Source organism: Podarcis erhardii, assembly GCF_964252035.2.
Source record: "Podarcis erhardii genome assembly, chromosome: 6".
Lineage (NCBI taxonomy): Eukaryota > Metazoa > Chordata > Lepidosauria > Squamata > Lacertidae > Podarcis > Podarcis erhardii.
The window spans coordinates 48,536,462-48,552,824 of record NC_138510.1 but is presented as its reverse complement, the minus strand read 5'-3'; the positions used below and the strand labels follow the sequence as shown (position 1 = coordinate 48,552,824).

The following is a 16,363-nucleotide window of genomic DNA, read 5'->3' as shown; positions in this document are numbered from 1 at the left end:
GAAGGGCCACTACCTCAGGCAGCTGGTTGTGTATGTCATGCAAGGGCAGCAAATTTTCAAATTTTGTTTTTTCCCCTTGTTATATTTTTCCTGCTATGGGGGTTGCTTTTGGGATTTGCTGCCTCGGGTGTAAACATAACATTTCCAGCCTGGGATGCAGTGTGGCTTAAGGTGGGACGGGTGCCACTTGCTGCTTCACCTCGGGCAGCAAAATATATTGTGCCAACTCTGGGCTAGTGTTGCTGCTTCCCAGCAATTGGGGTTTGGTGGTTTCGCAGCTGCAACGCCACAATCCATTTTTGGTGCAATATTTTTTCTGGTTTTCTGAAGTCTGTGGTATTCTTCCAGTCAAACAGATACATTTTGAAGATATGCTTCAGTGCTGAGTATATTTTAGCCGCACGTTGGCAGCTGATACAAACAGGGAGAATATAGCAAAGGAGGTATAATGGGAAGGTATTGAATTGTGGGAGCTCTGACCAGGATATGTGGAACCCTTCTTTCAGTGGAGGCAAAATAGACAGCCAAGCTTTTCAGGGTGTGGGGCATCTGGGAGGCTCCTTGGGGGAAAGGTGGTGATAATTATTGCTTAGTATTGAGATTTTAATCTCTTAATTGTTCAATTAATCAATTAAAACTGCACAGTTAATTAAAAATAATAATTCAGCCAGTTGGCAGCCCTGTTTCTGCCTTGGTGTGTAGAAGACAAACGAAAAAGAGCTCACTCAGCATGAGTTACTTTTAAAACTGCCCAGGGGGTTGTTTAAACATCTTTGCGACTACGGTGGGGGCAGGAGGAGGGATTTGACTCACAGTCTGGGATTGGGCACCTGGAGGACATTTCCGGATTATTGGTTTATTGCACGATAAACACACAGTTGTCCGTATTATGGTGGTAAATGTCTGACATGTATTTCCTGAAGTAGGGGGTCTGTTCTGGCCAGGGATATTGTGTTTTCTGAGCACACAAATTGCTGTGATGTGAAATTGTAACACACTTGTCATAGCTTGCCCATCTATTTGTAGCGTTCAGCTCTGTCTGGACTATGACACAGTGGTACCTCACGTTAAGTACTTAATTCGTTCCGGAGGTCCATTCTTAACCTGAAACTGTTCTTAACCTGAAGCACCACTTTAGCTAATGGGGCCTCCTGCTGCCGCTGCGCCGCCGGAGCCCGATTTCTCTTCTTATCCTGAAGCAAAGTTCTTAACCTGAAGCACTATTTCTGGGTTAGCGGAGTGTGTAACCTGAAGTGTATGTAACCTGAAGCGTATGTAACCCGAGGTACCACTGTACTGTTTTGTCTCTATTGCAGAGATGGGTAGAGAAACTCTGGCCTTCCAGGTGTTGTCATTGGACTCCCACTCCCATCATCCCCAAGCTAGTACGGCCAATAGCCAGGAATGATGGGAGCTGAAGTCCAACAAGGAGGGTCATAGGTTCACTGTCTATTGTTTTTGACATTGCTGGTGGCAAGCACCATTCGTCATAGGGACACGGGAGGCTTCCTGAGCCCAACGACTGGTGTTCTTAGCTCATTACTGTCTACACTGACTGGCAGCAGCTCTCCAGGGTTTCAAGGCTCTCTCCCAGTCCTACCTAGAGATGTGGGATTGAATTTGGAACCTTTTACATGCCAAGTCTGTGCTATGCCACTGAGCCACAACTCTGAGATTATGTCCCAGTAACGCTGCCACACATTTCCCTTCCCAGTCTTGCACAATTCTATAAACTGGTGCATGTGTGTGTGTGGTGTGTTTTGTTGCTGCTGCTGTACTTATTTCTCTGGAGTAGAATGTGCCCTTGCTGTATTATTCCAGTACAAGAGAGCTTCATCACACCCATGTCCCACCAGTTTGTTAATCTTACCACCACCAGTCTCTCTCTCTCCCCCCCCCCCAGTTCCAGGCTGTGCACTTATTTTCTTCAGCCCTGGAACATCTTGTGTTCAAAACCAAAAGTAGTGTTCTAAGTATAGGGGGAAAGGTAGGGGGCTTTCGGTGAAACCACACACACACACGCCTGCATTTTAGCTAAATCACAGTTTCACTGCCTCTTCTAAAAATGATAGCTATTTGGCCTCCAGGCCTGAAGCTCACCATCATCCCCTCTGGCCACCCTGAAATTTGAGCATGGAGAGCAGGGAGTAGGACTAAGGATGAATGGATCTGCCAATGTCCATTTCCCAGAGTTTCTCATTATTCTGTGCTTCTTCCTTCAAATTCCTCAAGTCCTCATAAACGTTCATCGGTGTTTTAGTGCAAATCTCCCCTGCTAAACACATTTTTTGGGGAAGCAATTATCCCTAACATAATGCATTTTGTATGTAGTTTTCACTAATATATGCATTTCATGCACACTGTTCCCTGATGTACCCATCTTTGTACACATTCTTTGGCTGCACAACTGCTTCGCAAAATCTGGAGAAATCCAAATTTCTAAGGATAACTGCAGTTCTGTTTGCATATTGTTTTAGGAAGTGTGGAACAGGGAGTTTCCAATTAAAATGTGAACCAAACGTAATTTCTCTCAAACCCTTAGGCAGGACATTGCTCCACTGAGTCCAACTAATAACCCCTCTTATTTAAACAAGCAAACCAAACTTTATTCATTGCTGTTATCTGGAAAGCCCCTGAGTATGTGTCAGTAGGTCAAAGTTGTACTGGCTGCAAACATATCCCGGATGGAGTTTTGTCAGGCTGAGTAGTGGGCAAGAAATTCGTAGAAGGTAACTAATTTTCTTTGCAGAGCTGCAGGTGGGACACCACCAGCCCTTTGGAATTTTGGCTGCGATGCTTGATGATGAATGTACTTCCCCGGAGTAGGCATGTCCAGCATTTCTAATCTTCCAATGGGGATTCTGCAGACATAGAAGGATACGGAGGCTGATTCCCATAACCATTAGCTGCATATTGGTTACTGCAACTCCACATGAAATTGATTCATGCGCTGAGCTGGTTGTGTGCAGGCCACCAATTAGGTGGGAAAGTCACCTGCAATTAGCCTCACCCACATGGTTCTTCTGGTGCCAACACCCATGTGGGACATCAAGCCAAAGGAAAGTGACTCCCACATCACACATGCATGTGAAGAGGGGCAGGCACTTAGATGTTGACTGCATGTTACGAACAAGTGAGCTCTGGTGCTATATTCCTCTCTGTTTTTTTGGAAAAGCCACTTTCCCAGCTATTTGCAGCAGTGAAACAACAGGTAGGGAGATGTTTTGGCATGTCGCCTCCCACTACTCCTCTGAAGTGCTTTTCTTTAATGATAATGGTGGTGGTGGGGCTCTAATAGATGCATTTGATTATAATGAGTTGGCATCCCCTCCGTCTAGCTGACTTCCTACCCTGAGATTTCCCTTCCTTGAGGAGGGGGAGTCATGTGATTCCATTGCAACACGGCGGAGGTTTGATTACTCAATTATAAAACATCTTGTTTTGGTTCAAGACGCCAAGGTTTATGGCATGAGCACAGTTTCTCTACAGGAGCATGCAGACACACCTTTGGGTGCTAAAGTTTGCAGAAGGCGCACAACTGCCTTCCAGATTTTGCTGGGAGATGCTTGGAGTTTGCCAGTGATTCCTGCTGGTTAGAGTGGAACTCGGGAAGAGGGTAGCCTGGACGAGAAGAGACCACCGAGACAACTTTTACAATACTTCCTATTCCAATCTTGCTCTTTTACAAGGAGCCTGGAATTCCACAGTCTGCTTCCCAGCTTGGTATATTTGATATTACGTACATGCTCAGGAGTTAAATAAAAACTGGGCTCTGTGCCCAGGGAAACTAGTTCTTCTCTGGTAGAAAGGTTTATGCATCTACTCAGCGGCTGCCTGCAGCAAACTTCCTCTTGGCTAGCAAACAGGCAGCATGAGTCTAATCCACGGGCGAGATAAGCTTATTTGGCACAGAGGATCACACTGGAAATGTTGTTTGCCATCACATATCCACACTTTTCTCTACAACCATGAGTGTTAGAAAAGTGCTGGCGTTTTTTAAAATGAAAACTGGGAAGTCTCAGGATTCTAACAAGTCCATGCCTTAAGGACCTTGCCTTATATTTTGCACAACCCTCTTCTAGTCTTTCCCAGGCATTGAGAGCTGTTTGTGCAGCTTTAAAGAGGCCAAGTCAGCAGGGTAATAGTCCAGCGCAGGCAGAACAAAAGAGAGGGTGTAGACTTGGAATATTTGGATAGGAATTGGGCATCTGAATATATTCAGGAGGGGTGTGTGTGAATTGTTGGAACTAAACTTGCTTAGCTGCCTAGCATCTCTGCTTATTTTTGCAATCAAACTGGGAATAACCTACTTAAGGGCTGCATGGATTCCTGGTAACGTAATGTCTTGCATCAGAATGGATCTCTTCAGTTTTGGTGGTGCTTTAACATGCTTGGACATGTCGTTAGGATGGGACTGGAGGCAGGAAGGACCAGTTAGAACTATGTAGCCTTATCGTGTAAACGGACGATCATGTCAGTCTTTGCATTCAGATACATGAACAGGAGAGAATGGAAACTGACTTGAATGAATGTTTCCTTCAGAAGCCCCCTGACTTGAAAACTTTGTTGACTGAAAAATTGCAGCCAGTTCACCCTACAGAGCAGATTTGGATTCAGGGGTTGTGGCTTTATAGCTTGGTTGGATGTTATTCCTACATGCCAGTTTATTATGCTGTGTTATGTTTTTATTTTCAGTGGACTGCAAAAGTTTCAATATGCAAAGGTTGCATCTCTTTGTTCAAGTAGAATTGCATTCTGGATTTTATGCTGATCTTTGGGGCCTCCCACAGCGCTCTTCAAGTTTGGATTATCATCCCTTTCATTGGGGCTTGCAAAACACTGTGCCTTTGCCTGTGCAGTTTGATTAAAAACCGCGTGGACTAAAACAGGTCACCTGGTGTCATTGTGATGTCATAGGGATATAAGGGTCTAACCCATGGGTAGGCAAACTAAGGCCCGGGGGCTGGATCTGGCCCAATCGCCTTCTAAATCCGGCCCACGGAAGGTCCAGGAATCAGCGTGTTTTTACATGAGTAGAATGTGTCCTTTTATTTAAAATGCATCTCTGGGTTATTTGTGGGGCATAGGAATTTGTTCATTCACCCCCCTCCCCCCCAAAAAAGTCCGCCACCCCACCACAAGGTCTGAAGGACAGTGGACAGGCCCCCTGCTGAAAAAGTTTGCTGACCCCTGGACTAACCTAACTGCTGGATCCAGTTCCCCACTCTGGATTTTGGCTTGGATATTTCTCTTTATTCATGGCACTTGATCCCTTAGCAATACAGTAAGTAGAGTTTGGAATGGCTGTCCTTTTTGTTTCTTTGGAGTGTCACTCTCCAGCCATGCCTGTAATCATAGAACATAGGTGGGCTTCATCATCAGTGAATGTTGCAAATAGGAAACAGGCACAGTTCATGGTACTGCTTCAGCCACCCCTTCCTTGGTGGCTCTTGTCTTTCTGCTTGTCCACGTTAACTAACTTCTGCTTTGTTTCATGGTGATATCTGTCTGAATGTGTGAAATTGTGGGTGTATGAACTGCACAACTTTGGTGAAGGAACACTTTGAAGCTTAATCAGAGTAATGACAAAGGAGTGTTGGCACATGTTCCCAGGGCAGGATCAAGTCCTTCTGGTTTGATACCTGTTTGGCCCATGTAAGGATGCTGGACTAGATGGTCTGATTCAGCAGGGCTCTTAATACATGCTCATGTGCTTATCTCATCACTAAATGCAAAGTGCAGTAAGTGATATCTGCAGAATAGATGGAGGCAGCAAGGGTGTGTTCCTTGTCTGCTGTTCATCTGACCTGGCCCTGCAATTTCCCATGTCTGCCATTTTTTTATCCGCATTGATCAGATGTGGAGATTTAGCACATGGCAGCCGTGACAAACCCCATGTGAGCATGCACACTTTAGACAATATTTCATTTTGAAAAGAGATATGTAGCATTGTCTCTCTCCTCCCCCCCCCTTTTTAAAAAAGCTAGACTGAAAAGATTGACCATCTTGGGACCAGTCTTACTGTGGATCTTTGAAATATAATAGGTTTTGCTATGAAAGCCAAAGTGAAAACCCAACCTTGTTGAATTGCGAGTGCTGTGAATAGACAGCTCTGAAATGAACAATACTTTATTAGTGTTCATGGGAAGCTTATGCAGGCATTTTCACTGTAACAGGGATCCCCGGTGAGGGGCCTGTAGGCACAATTGTGCCCTTTAGGACTTTCCCTGGCACCCATAAAACCTCTGGCCCCTGCTGCCTCCTTTGTCAGTTGTAAGCAACCCCATAACAGGAACCCTGATTCACAGAACCTGACATTCAGCATGCCTCCCTAGGCAACTTGGGTAGAAGAGGGAATTTCTGCAGGTAGAGGATGTCCATGACAACCTTCTGATGGACTCTCCTCCTTGACATAATTACTGAAAGTGCAGCAGCCCTGTCCTCTTGCTTCTTGCCACCATCCCGTAGCTGCATTGGGATCAACTGCAGAGTTGTGGCATTTTGTAGTTCTGAAGGGAGTACACTCTGCCATTGCAACTGTGCCGCTTAACTCAGTTTTATGGATGGGAGTAGCATGGCAGGCAGAGGAACAAATTCGCATCCACACAATCTCCTGATTGGAGCGAGGAATAATCTACAAAGGTCTGAAGCAGTGTCGCCCTATAGCAGATCTCTGCTCAGTGCTGTGAACCTTGTCCGCCCAGGCCCAGGCCCCTTTGCGTTTTGTTTATCAGGAGACTGGTAGGGCCAGGATAAGCTCCAGACAGAAACTCAGTGTGACTCTCAAATTGACTCACCCAGGTTGGGGCAGGGGAGTGGCGTGTAAACACCGAGGGTTTGCTGCAGGAGGTAGGCTTGGAACCACCCCCAGCTGTAGGGAAAGTGAGAGACTATCCCTGCTGAATGACATGCAATGGGACCTTGAACAGGTCTTCTGAGACTGGAGCTTGGGATGGAGGATGGAGGAGTATTCTTGGCATGGGGAAGCGCCTTTCATTCATTGCCAGAGCTGAGGAGCTGCTTGCTTAGCACACCCTGCCAGGATTAAGAGGAGGCTCCCCACGACTTTTTCCCTCCCAGCCTAGCAGGAAAGAGAAGAGTAGCAGGTGAACTAGTCAAGCACATGGGGAGCTGAGAATTGCCAATCAGGTTTCCTTCTGGAAGCCCTCATAAATTGCAGTTAACTGTGACAGAACACAGCATGAATATTTGCTTCAAGGACTATGTAGTGCTGGTAAGACATGGACCTGAGGCCAAAGAATAAATCTGCCCCTGCCTCCCCGCAACTTTCCCCAAACCAGAAAATCTGCTTTCCGGTGTAGATATAAAGAGCTGGTGGTGCCTAGAGGCCAAGCTACAAACCAGGATGTCCCCAGTTTGCTTCTCACTCTGCCATGAATTCACTCTGCAGCCTTAGGCAAGTCTCTTTCTCTGAGGCCAAGCCCTTTGCCTCCCTCCCATCTGACATACAGAATAATAGTACTGACCTACTTTATATTGAAATACTTTATTGTCACTTGTACAACTTGTATACAGTGAGATTTACTGTTGAGTTACTATAGGGTTGCTGTGTGATGTGCAACAAAAAAATGTAAGTGAAGTGTTTTGAAAACTAGGAAAATGCTAAATCAATTCTATTATTGTGTCTGTTACAGTTCATGCTCTGTGTGCTGCTACCCTTGAATTGGGTTATAATATGAATGTCCAACTTTGTATGCATAGGATAAATATTACCTGTGCAGTAGGGTTACAAACAAAGATTGATAATTCTGCTTGTTCATGCACAGAAGTTTATGGGTGTTTCTGAACAGGAGCTTTCCCTGCCTTTGTTTGGGTGCCCCAAACAAAATGTCAAGACATCTGCTGCTATTCTGCTGTGTGGGCCAATTTTGGTCTCACGTAGTGCATTGGATTGCACAACAGCCAGGCTGTAGTGGCCCTGACCAGCTTTTATATTTTATCTTTGCTGAATAGATTGATAGATAACCAGCATGGAATGCTGGGTTTGGGTTTGCCAAAGGCCCAGTTTACACAGGAGCCCTAAAGTGTGGCTCCACATGGTCAGATGCTTCTAGGTGACTATTTCATGTATCACTTCTGACAGCTGCTGCAGTAATTGATAGAGAGCCCTTATCTTGCCTTCTCTCAGCCCTGTTATTGTCACTTGCCTGCTCCCTTCTGCCAGGACCTGAATTTCCTCCTTGTAGTAGTCGGAACCAAGGAAATCATTACAGGAATTTCTGCAGCACTGGGCTAAGGCATTTTGTTCCCTAAGATGTAGCAATGAAAGCTCCTCCCACAGTCATGGTGTACAGTATTCAAGGATTGTGGGGTGAGGGGAACAGCCACAAGCACTTCTCTCCCCGCTTTCTGGCAGTCAAAATACAATGGTCAGAAATTAAATAGCTAATAATTTGCTACCCTTTCATGACGGCCAAGTTCAGCTGCTTGAGGCAGTTGCCCCGCTATACCTAAGCGTAGAGCCGGCCCTGAACTTTGGAAGTGGTAAGTCCTTTAGCAACATGGAGGCTCTGACCGTGTGGAAGCTCTATAGAGGGGTCGTATGTGAACTGGAGTGAAGATGTGGCATAATTATATAAATAATGTGTGTGTAGCACACCTCAGTCTTTGCCTTATTGTGTTAGCAGGAGACATCACAGCACTTTCCAGGTGTGATCCTACTGCCTCCCTCTGTAGAGCTTGGCCATGAAGAGTAAGGATGAGACCAGTGACACAGACAGTGGGATCATAGTACAGTCAGGTGAGTGACAGATGGGGAAATTCCTGCTCATTATCATGTAGTGCCAGCATCATCTCCTGGATTTGTTCCTGTGTCAACAGGTTTAAGCAACAATGACTGCACTGTTTGGGGTGGGTGGGCGGTTTTCTTTCTGCCCCAAGCCTATAAACTTACCCCAGAAGATTAGACTAGAAGGTATCACCACAGCTGCACGTAGATCAAAGCACAGCTGTGAAAAGAACCCTCTGACTCATTAGTCATGGCTGGCTCCTTGTTGGTTCTATTTCAGTCCGGCTTCCTCCTGGCCGGGCTATGATGTAGCCCAAAGTGTTCAGCTGGGGATGCCCAGGATTCCAGAAGAGAGTGTGATCTTGCATGGACACACGGAGACAGGAGCAAGGGCTATAAAAGGTGGTCTTGGATTTTGGGGACTGGTGTTACATGGTGGAATCCTAGTGCTTTAAAAACAGGAGTGGGGAACATGTGACATGTCAAATGTTGTTGGACTCCCATTAAGTGCAGCCAACTTGGCCTGTGTTAAGGGATTATGAGAATTGTAGTCCAGCAATATCGGAAAGACCACAGTTTTCCCCCTCCCCCAACCAGTTTAAAGTACCGTGCTTCTCAGCTGGTAGAGCATGAGACTCTTAATCTCAGGGTCGTGGGTTCGAGCCCCACATTGGATAAAAGATTCCTCCATTGCAGGGGGTTGGACTAGATGATCCTTGTGGTCGCTTTCCAACTCTACAATTCTATTATTCTATCTTGCAATATAACTGGTTCCTCATCATAAAAGATTTCTTTTCAAAAAACATTAGTAGCATTGAAATACAGGCAGAAGGTAGTGTTCAACTTACTCAGGGTAGACCCATTGAAATTAATGGACCTAACTTAGTCATGCTTATTGATTTCATTGGTATTACTCTGAGTAAAACTTAGTTGAATACCATCTGGGGTGTTGCAAAGTGGACGTAATTCCTACTGAAAACTCCGTAGGAGACTATTTCACTAAAATCCTTCGGCTGCCCGGTATGTGGCATACTTTCTGCATGAGTAATACCTGATCGTTGTACTTACTTAGTTATATATAAACTTTAGAAACAGCTTCCATGAACAATTAGCGTAAAAGTGCTGAACAACATACTTGTGGTAGAAGTAAATAATCAGGCCACACTTAAGATGCAATGTTGTATATACAACAAGATTCTCTCTCATGTAGGAAACTATGGCATATAATGCATCTCTTAATGGTTTTGAACTATCTGTGTGTACAGACAAGGAATGGTAATCTTTTTTTCATAGGGTGGGCTCATGCCAGTGAACAGCGCTACTTTGGGATCTATAGTGCATGGCAGCTCTAAGCAAGAGTTGCAGCGGGGGATCCAGACAAACAAAATAATAAGCGAGTTCAGCATCCACTTCTTAGTCTGATTCCTTTTGCAACCCCAAGTGCTTATTTGATATCTCAGGGCACATCTGAATAGAAACTGCTCCCAGTTTAGCAAGTTAGTTCTAAACTGGAGACGTTTCTTCTACCATCACCACTCAGAAAGTGTTGTATGGTTTCACACAACCCTGCACCCACCCCTACACTTATGAGGGAATGGCCTCCTATTGTCCTGTATGAATGAGCTAGTGTGGGTTGAGATCTGACCTTTATGTGGCTTGTGAGGAGTCAACAATCTGGCTGAATGCCTCTGATCTGTGGAAGAAGCAGCATGAGCTAAAATCTTCTGGAACTGCTGTCTTAAGGCTTACAAATATCAAAGACTCCTTTTTGTTCCGGTCTGTGAGCAGAGCAGCAAATCTGTTTGCTTAGTTCTGTAATAAACTTAATGATCAGGAATATCAGCATGGAGTCTCCTCCTTATCTGATCTGCGATGACCTTGAGGTGCTTGCAGCTTGGAAGTAGGAGCTAATCAGTCCTGGCTGTTGTACACATTCCATACTCCACCTGATGAGCTTTCAGGACAGCCTCTCCTTTGATGTCCCATGCCATTTTTATGATAACTGCTAATGACACCGGTCTTTAAGATGCATTCGCAAGACCTGCAGCTGGCTCCAGAAAGTTGCCCAAGGGCATCTCTGTATGGGTCATTAAATATTGCTGCTTCCCTTCCCGCCCGGAGCACCTGACAGGTCATCAGTCTGTGTCTGTCTCAACCCTTCCAGGACTAGACAGCCCCATGTCTCCAATGAAGGATCTGACGCAAGCTATGAGGAAGCAGCAGAAGGCGCTGGAGGAGCGACTAGAGGCCTGTGTGCAGGAGCTGCGAAGGCTGTGTTTGCGTGAAGCGGTAAGGGGCCAGGAAGTCTGCAAGGTTGCCACACACCCTTTGGGCTGCATGAGGTGTCCGGCTAAAGTAAAGAGGGCCCATCTTTAAGGGCTGTAGTTCTTTGGACTCGGACGCTCACAGAAACTGGAGAGGCTTTCCTCAGAGATCAAAGACATTCAGATACGAGGGAGGGGCAATGTAACCCAAAGGTAGTACTAGGAGAAAATATCTGGGGGCAAAGAAAGGGCAAAGACTGTATCAAGAACACTTTCCCCATTGGAGAGTTGCTCCTGCATTATTCAAGACGTTAACTTCTAAAGCAACCCATAATTAACAAGCTTAATTAAGCGAGCCTAGCCATATGCTGCAAGTGAATCTGATTAGGTAACTTTTCCCTCCTGACCTGAGATACCGCAAATAGTTAAAAATTGAACGTGGAAGTTTCTTCCAGAGAAAATGTTCTGGGCCCCCTGGATCAGAACCAACCCATCAAACCAACCACTATTAGTTGTGGTATTTTAATGCACCAAGGAGAAAATAATTAAAACAATAAACTACCCTTTCTAGCCTATTGCTATTACCCTCAGTTAAAAGAGTACAAAACAAATGGGTTTTTGTTTGGTTGGTTGGTTTTGCAGGACACCAGAACTGTACCTTGCTCTCTTGAATGTTTTAGGGAATATTTTCCGGAACTTTCTATTACTTCCCCAGTCTATTTCCGATCTAACACTACCTCTTCATGTGCCTTGCCATTAGTTTTCAGGGAGGCACTGGAAATAATTGAATTTGTAAATAAGTTTAGGGGAAATATTTTTAAAGGGAAATTTAGAGCTGCCCAGTGGTTTGCCATTTTAATTGAGCACAAAGCACACACTGCTACAACACACCTGTGCATCTTCTGTGTGTGTGTGTGTGTGTGTGTGTGTGTGTGTGTGTGTGTGCGTGCGTGTGTGCATACATACTTTCTTGCTTAGCGACACATTTCATGACATTTGGAAGCCTACAAAGAGTGGGAGAAAATCCCCAGAACTGGGAATCTGGCAGCACTAATGCAGAAGAGTGTTATAGTCAAACTTCACACAAGAGGCATCTTGAACTCCCAGCTAGCAGCGGAGTGTGGGGCATGTCTTTGGCAAAGGGAAGAGAAATGGGTATGATTGAACAGGACCTGGTCTGCGGGAGTCTGGACTTAAATTACTTTTCACATTTTTATCAGTCACTTTTTTCATCACCTAACGTAATACAACTTTTGCATGATTTGAATTTTTGAACTGCCCACCTCCCCCCACCCAGTAATTGTCCATTTTGGATCTGGCTGCACTTAAAAAAAAGCAGCTTTGGTTTGGAATGAACTCAGGCCTGGTTATTTTGTGTGGCATCTATCTATGGCTGTCTTCTGTGCCTGAGGTTAACTTGATGTCATGGGACACTCAGGAAATAGAAGAAGCTGCCAAGCTAACAAAATAATGGCATGAGATCTTATTTAGAGAGAGAGATTGATAGACAGGTATTTTGTAAGCTGCTCTGAAGACCCAGGGTGTGACTGAAAGTACACAGTTCTAGGAACTGAACCTTCCCTTTGCTGTTTTCTTGACAGGAACTGACAGGATTGCTTCCTTCAGAGTATCCTCTGAAACCAGGAGAAGTGGCCCCAAAGGTCCGACGTCGAATTGGTGCTGCTTTCAGATTGGATGAGAAGGCCTTTCTCTCCAGAGGAGTGGTAAGGAATCTTGCTGAGGTGTTTAGGGAATATGGGCAGAAACAACATTTCTGATTATCCAGGGCACTGCTTGGAAATCTGCTTGTGGTGGGAGTCACTATCAGCTGTCATGGCAACCCTTGCTGTGAGCACAGAAGTGTCCAGGATGAGATGGGAAGAAAAAGGTTATGCTGCTAATACTAGAGTCACTAGACCATTTTTTTCCCTGGCAGATGAAGCTGTAATTCAAAAGCAACTTTCCCTCTATACTGGCAATCGCCAGCAAACCACCTCACTGAGAATCAAACTGGTTTCTTCTGAGAGCCTTTACAGCAGAGATAACAAAAAGCCACGCAATTTCAATTTGCACAGTAAAAGAGTTCTCTGTGTCAGGTGCAAGAGGGCGAAAAGCAAGTTTCCCCCTGGTGAGGGCATGTACATACCCATGTAATTTTCCATCTGTAATCCCTTTCACCAATTGTCTACATAAACCCTCAGTTCTTAACAGGCAGGCAGCCTTTATAGAAGTGGGGAATTTTTTATTTGTTTGTTTTCACCATTTTTGAAACCAAGTTAAACTAATCCAGGAAAAAGCCAAACACGTTTCTTTGTTGAGGAGGGATGCCTTGCATTAGGATTATGCTGTGAATTCCCACTGAAGACGATACAGTGCGAGGAAGCAGCTGTCAGCTAAAAGAGGACTTTTGGGAATGATGAGGTTGTTCGGGTTCAGCATCCTGTTAGAAACTCCCAAAGGGACAGAGACGCTTCAGGCTCCAAACACACAGAGGGAGTTAGGCCTCATTTCCATCAAAGGTGTGGGATCTGTTGACTCTTCAGCTATGCAGTCTCACTCTCTCTTTCTCTCCCCTGTCGTCTGTTTTAATAATCATCTTAGTAGGAGGCGGCCTAGGTGTGGTGCTGCTTATTATTTTTTTGCTGTGTGCCCATAGTGGGTGGCACAGGGTTGGGCTCCAAGTGCAATTGTGTGTGTGTGTGTGTTTTGTACAAGTGTTCTTGCTTACCATAGCTTCTCTCTCTCTCTCTCACACACACGCTTAGCGTAACTTTGGAAAGCTTTTCCTTTCACCTTCACCTTGCCGAATGTTGCCTACTGACCGTCCTTTTTGCTCCCTTTCCCCAGCCATTAGGAAGCTCTTGCCCCAGAAACATAGAACATTTCCACTTAGTCTGTGGATAGTTTTCCTCCTTCCAGAAGCCTGGGCAGGGCAGACAGCTGGGAACTGGGCCCAGGACATCAGTCCTATGGCTCATACAGAAGAACACACCCCTGCGGATTTCTTAAATCCAGAATAATTACCATCCCTGGCTCAGGATTTGCAAATCCCTAAACTGGATTAGAATCTCCATTCTGCTCATAAGCAGGCATTGAAGGAGTGGGAAATCACCCGTCTATTGTTATTTAATTATCCTGACTGTGAGTGAGACAGGAAGATTTAGTTCAGCCTGTGATGCCTTTCTACACTAGTTGAATGCACTGGGGTGCTCAGATGTAAAAGAAGACAATTGGGCTCATGTGCTTTTAATAGTTGAATTGCAGCTGGTGTCATGCAAGCTAAATTTACTGAGGTTCCCACTTCTATGCAGCTATTAAAAGTGCAAGAACCCTGCTATCTTTTCATCCGACCACTCTAGAATGCACATGGAATGTAACTGGGAGATGCGTGAAAGTCATACTCAATATCTGATTTGATCTACCAAAGGACGTAAGAAAGGAGCCTATGATTTATGAGCTGAAGCAGAGGATGGGGTGATGGTAGTAATGTCTTGGAAGCATCCAGCTGTCAAGAGTGCCCTAGAAATACAAGAAGCTGCCTAATGCCCAATCGGACTATTGGTCCATTTAGTTCAGTATTGTCTACACCTGTGTTTCTCAAAATTGGGTCTCTAGCTGTTTTTGGACTACAGTTCCCATTATCCCTGACCACTGGTCCTGCTAGCTAGGGATTATGGGAGTTGTAGTCCAAAAACAGCTGGAGACCCAAGTTTGGGAAATCCTGGTCTATTACAAACTGGCAGGCAGCAGACTTTCCCAGCCCTAGCTGAAGATGCTGGAAATTGAACCTAGGATCTCTTGCAAGCTCTTCCACTGAGCTGTACAGCCCTTCCCCGGGCTTCTCCATTGCTATGATTTTGGATTCTGCCACTTTAGTCCTCGTGTGCCTCCTTTTGAAATGCTGGGTCGCTCCGTCCTTTCCGAAGAGTTTCATAGTTTGGAATCCATGTCTGTTCTCCGCCGCAGGATCCTCTGAGCATGTTGGAGAGAGACCTAGCTCTGCAGCTGCAAATTGCTGAAGCAGCGCGATGTCTGTCCAGGGAAGAGAATCTCACCAAGCAGGTTCGGAAGCGCCGCAAAAGTGCTGTGCTGAAGGAGGAAAAGAAGCTGAAGGAGCTGGAGCAGTCTGTCACAGAGTGCCGCCAGGCAGCCAGGCATTCGTCACAGCTGAGGGCCAGTGCGCCAGCCTTACAAGGTGAGCTGGAGCTCAGCATCCCACAGTGGCCTTGAGATCAATGCAAAGGCCTAGAGAGGCAAGTCTGAGAAATGGGTCCTTTGCGTGTGGTGATAATGACGATAAAAATATACAAAGGGAGGTATAGTAAAATTGTTCTTTGTGGCCACTGTACAGCAGGACAAAATTGAATGGTGATAAATTGAAATGAGTAAGTATAAGGAAGAGGGTTTATTAATTAAAAAAAAAAACCTTGAGTTGTCAGGAAATGAAGACAGAGTCTGGGATTAAATATCTGTCCCTAGAAATCAGAAGTAGGTCAGACAGGCTTCTGACAGGCGTGGTTTAGTTGGAATTCATCCCAGTTCAAGGGAGGAAACTGGCCTTTTATGGCTTCTTCCTGCCCCTGTAATCTACGCAAACTGCAGTTTTCTGTCAGCGGTTGCCAAAGTGAGCTCAATAAAGAACAGGGAGAGCCAGCTGGAGGAGGAAGCATGTAGAAACCTGCAGCGAATGACGCAAAGACCTGCAGTGCCAGATTAACCCTTAGGAAGGCGTAGAAAGTTAGATAGCTCTGGATCCAAATCTCTTGGTTTTATAGGGCCGTGGGGAAGTTTGCTGCATGGGACGCAACGGGAAATAAGCATGCAGAGGATGGCATTGTAATGCTCACTCTACCCCGCACCTGACCTATAGATCCTCTCTCATAACACTAGAAACTGCAGGCACTCAGTGAAGCTGAATATTGGAAGATGAAGGACCATGCACTGCACTTCACACAGTGCATCGTTAAACTATGGAATTTGCTTCAACAGGAGGCAGTAATGGCCCCCAGCTTGGATGGCTTTGTTAGAGGACTGGACAAATTCGTAAAGGGCAAGGCTATCTAGCCATGGTTGCTATTTTCTGCCTCTACTGTCAGAGGCACCATGACTCTGAATACCAGTTCCTGGGACCCACAGGTGGGCAGGCTGCTCATGTTCTGGCTTGCAGGCTTCCCTTGTGTGTCTGGTTGGCCACCGTGAGAACAGGATGCTGGACAAGGTGAGCCATTGGCCACTGGCCCGATCCAGCAGACTCGTCTTACATTCTGATAATTCTTGCACAGGTATTCCATTAAGGAAGCATCTATATTGATGATAACAGGTCCACTGGTGTGGGTGGGTGGTTGCTTAT

General features: G+C 45.5%; 1 protein-coding gene across 3 annotated transcripts in view; it reads left to right on the top strand.

Moving 5' to 3' along the window:
* Nucleotides 1–16,363, top strand: part of INAVA (innate immunity activator) — a 42,219-nt gene that overhangs the window by 16,713 nt on the left and 9,143 nt on the right. For 2 of the 3 annotated variants that reach the window (XM_081866614.1, XM_081866615.1), the window contains 4 exons: nt 8,649–8,761; nt 10,914–11,038; nt 12,615–12,737; nt 14,980–15,208. In XM_081866614.1, the coding sequence (XP_081722740.1) occupies nt 8,707–8,761; nt 10,914–11,038; nt 12,615–12,737; nt 14,980–15,208 (532 nt within the window). In that variant the 5' untranslated portion in view covers nt 8,649–8,706. Of the gene's footprint in view, nt 1–8,645; nt 8,762–10,913; nt 11,039–12,614; nt 12,738–14,979; nt 15,209–16,363 lie in introns of all 3 variants that reach the window. The other variant, XM_081866616.1, reaches the window with a different exon arrangement.